The 4304-nt window shown below is 45.7% G+C and overlaps 1 protein-coding gene across 1 annotated transcript in view; it reads right to left on the bottom strand.

The window, feature by feature from the left end:
• The window catches only part of LOC104620176 (protein shisa-6 homolog), a gene marked incomplete at its 5' end in the record, with an annotated part of 12017 nt that extends 8837 nt beyond the window's left edge, over nt 1–3180 (bottom strand). Inside the window, one exon of the mRNA XM_010286312.1 lies at nt 3028–3180. Coding sequence (XP_010284614.1) covers nt 3028–3180 — 153 coding nt within the window. The remainder of the gene's footprint in view (nt 1–3027) is intronic.
• Between the last annotated feature and the right edge of the window lie 1124 nt (nt 3181–4304).

Genomic DNA, 4304 nt, shown 5'->3' with positions numbered 1-4304 from the left:
TTCCCACGTGCCAGCCTGACAGGGCTCCAGGGCAAAGCCTGCATGGGGCTTCCCACAGAGGTGGTACCCTGCCCCTCAGAGATCCTCCTACCTGGCTTCACAGGCAGCAACCCCGGTGAGTTTCCCCGTTGTCTGTGCCTTGAAGTAAGAGCTGGGAGGGTAAACAGCCATGGAGGCAGAAAGCTCATTGCGTGCATGGGAACTGGTTCTGCCTGGCTGCTGTGCAGCCAGCAACCTGTTTCCTACTGCTCCGTAAAAGACCTGGACATCTGCAAGCCCTTGCTCTGGAAGGAGAAGAAACCATGGTGCTGCTTTCTCAGTCAAATGCCAGCAGAAGTGAGTGCCTGCCCTGCAAACCCAGCGGTGAGGAGCTCCCCTCCCCAAGCTGGGCGCACCCCCCAGGGATGCACTGGTGCAGGCAGCAGGTAGAGCTCATCTCTTCCTTCTTGCATGAATCACTTGAGTCTCCTACAGTGGGATGTGCTTTATTAAGATCTAGGCATCAAAAATTAGGCTTGTTATCCTGCAAAGAGCTAGGTAACTTGCCAGTGCGACTCTGGTGTCAATGAAAATCTAGGACTTTCAGAGGTTTTCTCATACTATGGAGATGACTGTCCTTCTTCTGCATCCATCAAAGAGACAAGATGCCTGATTGCTGGATGACTAAAGTAGGGTGAGGTGGATCTGACCATACCCTTGCTGAGCTCTGTCTCCTCGTCTTTGGCAAGGAGATATAAAATATTCTTTCTTCCTGGGTGTGCCTTGGTTATTCAATTTAGATGTTCTTGGGCAGAAACTGTCTTTCACTATTCGTCTCTGCTAACTGTGGGAAAATAAGTGACCTTTAGCTGTCTGGCAAGCCTGAAGAAACCCAGAAAAATAGCTGAAACAGATTAAAAAAGTATCTAACGCCTTTTGTTTTACTCCAATAGAAATATGTTGTTTGTTAATGAGCTCTTCAAAACATTTATTTTTTTTAATGATGCCAGGGAGTTCATTAGAAACAAGTATTTTTAAATATGAAAAATAAACCCCCAATAATTCATTTGCAAAACCTGGCATTCAGATATTATTTTTTCCAGATTTTGTATTGCCTTTAGCTCCTTCATATGTGATAAGACAAAGGCATTGCTGGCATTTTACAAGGAAGGTCCAGGAGCTGGGTGCCTGTTTTCCTTTGGCTCTGGAGAAGACCAGCTATAAGAAAGTGATTCAGCGATTTCTAGAGGTGTTGAGTGGGAGCGTGGAGTGCTTAGCACTTCTAGAGCTGAAACTGCTTATTTAGTTACTCAAACTGTGAGGCAGCTGGTTTGGCATTTGTCAGGTGCTTTGCAAGAGGATGGGTTGGTGGCTTGCAAAGATGACTGAACTGTATCTAGACCTGTCATTGATGGGTAAATAATTGGTATTTCCATTGCAATGTGCAGGGATTCCCTTCTAGGGTTGATGCTGCTGGAAAGTTAAGGGTGAGAATTAGGTATCCCAGGAAATCCCAGGCACTGCAAATCAATTACAAATGAAACAACCCTTTTTGAGGCTATCCAGGAGGTATATTTTTTGTGCTGAGGAATTTTCATTTCAGCTGAGAAATGAAAACAAATCATCACCTCAAAATGGGGACATTTTAAAGCAATAATATTACAGTGTCATGATTTCAGGGGTTTTGCAATGTCAGATAGCATCATCAAAGCTGCTCGAGAACATGGATAGTTCATCACTGGGATGCAGCAAGGGAAAAATTCTTATCGTTGGAAGTGTGTTATCCACATGTTACCAAGGAACAAAGCTCACGGCAGAAGCAGAGTTGTGTGCATGGCACACTGAACAGGGAGGATGGCAGACTCCAATCACAAAATACCTCATCTCTCTTCTCCAACACAGTTAAGCACATGTTTGTTTTTAAGGACATCAGATGTGTTTGCCTTAATGTTAAATATGTACATAAGTCCCACATTGAAACGCCAAGGAGTGGATTGAGACTTTTATGTGCTACATTTCCATTCCATTTTGTCTTCTAAAAAATCTTCCACACAGAGATTTTTTTATGGACAGTTCAAAGGCTTTCCTACCACTTAATTTTGTGTGTCTCACTTAACGGGCTAAGTTTGGAATGCGGATTTTATATGGACTGAGAAAGTAGGATCTGCTCCTCATCCTCACCTACCTTCAATGAAGCTATTGCAAGCATAAACAAGTAAATTATATCTCTAAATTAGGCAATGTGAATACGTGGCTGCATGCAGAAAATGTTAATGGAAACATACTACAAACCTGGTGTCTGAGTCTGGAGAGAGCATGTGCCTGCACAAATATCACTTATTTCATAATCCCACCAAAGCTGAAGAGTTTGCCATCAGTAAAGGCGATGGGCTGGAGCATTACAGGAAAGCTGGCAGAATAACGCAATACATAAAACAGCAAGAAAGAACAGATACTAACTAGTGTGAACAGGGCAGTGAGCAGCGTGCTGAAAGATCAGAGACGCACCAGGTCAGGAGCGGATCTGGACACACAAAACACCATGAAACATGGCAGATCACAGCACTGCTTAAGGTAGGCAGATGTGCTCCTACTGAAATAGATGCTCCCCACCACTTCAGCAGCTTTCTGTTGGCCTGCGTTTGTCATCTGGTTCCAGCTACCCTCACAGACGGTGAAATATCTGCCCTGGGTACACTGAGGTAAGCTCAGCTGATCTGAGGCAGCCAGCTTGGCTCATCTTGACTCCGTCAGAAAGAAAAAGGGTTCTCAGATGACTCTATCAGGAGCAGATACCAGGCGGAGTGCTGGGAGGTAGCACAGCAAGGAGGTCCATAAGCAAATAACCACATGTGCTCTCACAGTAATGAAGTGACTCTTTCTCTGTACTCTTCCTTGATGGGAAGCGACAGCCAAAAGAATCATTACCGGAGACGGCAACTTGGGCAGTACAATGACAGAGAGAAGAAGATTATTGCCTTAACATTGTGCCCACTGCAGCTTACAAGCCAATGAGATACAAAGGAAATGAAATGAGCTGACACCTACTTAGCCTCTTCAGAGAAGAATATTTACTTGGGTTTGTCTTGACGGCAGACTCATAGGATGGTGGGAGGTGAGAGAGGTTCTGGAAGGACCGGGAGAAGGACAGATCATAGGGTTCGGTGGCAGAAGTAAGGATGTTGTTCATTCGTGGCTTGTCTGGAAAAAAAAAACACAACAGAGAAAGGCATGTCCACAGTGTGCACCAAAACACGTCGAGAGAGGCAAACCATTCCCACAAACTCCAGCAGGCAGAAGAGCTATCTCTGAGCCAGCCTCAGTGACAGGCTGTTGGATATAATTCAAACTGGCACTGACAGGTTGGTGAGAAATGGATCCTGTGGTGTTGTTTCCTTGTCCACAGTGATGATGCAGAGAAGCAAACGGCTGCCTCGAAAGTGCATGGACCAACCAGCCCTTGTCAGAGTGGGACAGAGGGTCTGGTGGACTGTGAGTCACTTTGCTTACCGTGGAGGGCTGTGGACTGACCCTACTGCAGCCTGCATGAGTTCAGGCAGCATCACCTACATTTAAAACACAGCAAGTTGTGATTTCCCCACCCTCAGAGCCATGGGAATGACTCTATGGGGTTATTTTAACTGAAGCTGATAATCAAATTGCTCTCTCATCGTACCAGATTCCTGATTAATGCTCTGAACATGGAGGCTCCTGGGAAAAGCTGTTCCATGGCCTCAGGGGTTCTGGTGGGCTCTGGAGATGGCCATGCTTCTCCTGCACACAGGAAAGTGTGAAGCGGAGCTGTGGGGTGTACGTCTGGGTGCAGACAGAAGGCAAGGCAAGGTTTGGAGAGGTTCCTGAAGCAAGAAAGGAGGTGTGATCCCTGCGGGGGGAAGGATGCCCCTCTACTTATTTTCATTTTGTTGGCACTGAGGGAGTCCCCAGCCAGTGTCAAAATGCCTGTGGTCAGGATGCTAATGCTGAGGGCACTGTCAATAAAGATTAGCACTGAGCCTGGATGTTAAAAGCAAAGTCCAGACAAGCTGCAGATTTTGTATTGTATTGAAATCATGGTCCTTTGCTGCAAGCTGGATGGAAAACGGTCCTTCATCAGCTTAGCCAAGGGACAGAGACCTGTTGTACTGTATTTCTAACTCCCATCTTTTCAGATACTAAAATAGTCAGAGAAAAGAGTATTAAAAATAACAGGAGCTTCAATTATTAGTAGCAAAGCTAGAACAGACTGCAGTGGGCTCTGCGGGACCTTACAGCAGTGATGGGATTGCATTAGCTGGTTGAAAAGGCCAAGGAGGTAGCTACTTCAA

This window comes from Phaethon lepturus, unplaced genomic scaffold, assembly GCF_000687285.1.
Source record: "Phaethon lepturus isolate BGI_N335 unplaced genomic scaffold, ASM68728v1 scaffold7844, whole genome shotgun sequence".
Classification (NCBI taxonomy): Eukaryota; Metazoa; Chordata; class Aves; order Phaethontiformes; family Phaethontidae; genus Phaethon; species Phaethon lepturus.
The sequence above is the reverse complement of the archived record's forward strand: the minus strand, read 5'-3'. Positions and strand labels throughout refer to the sequence as shown.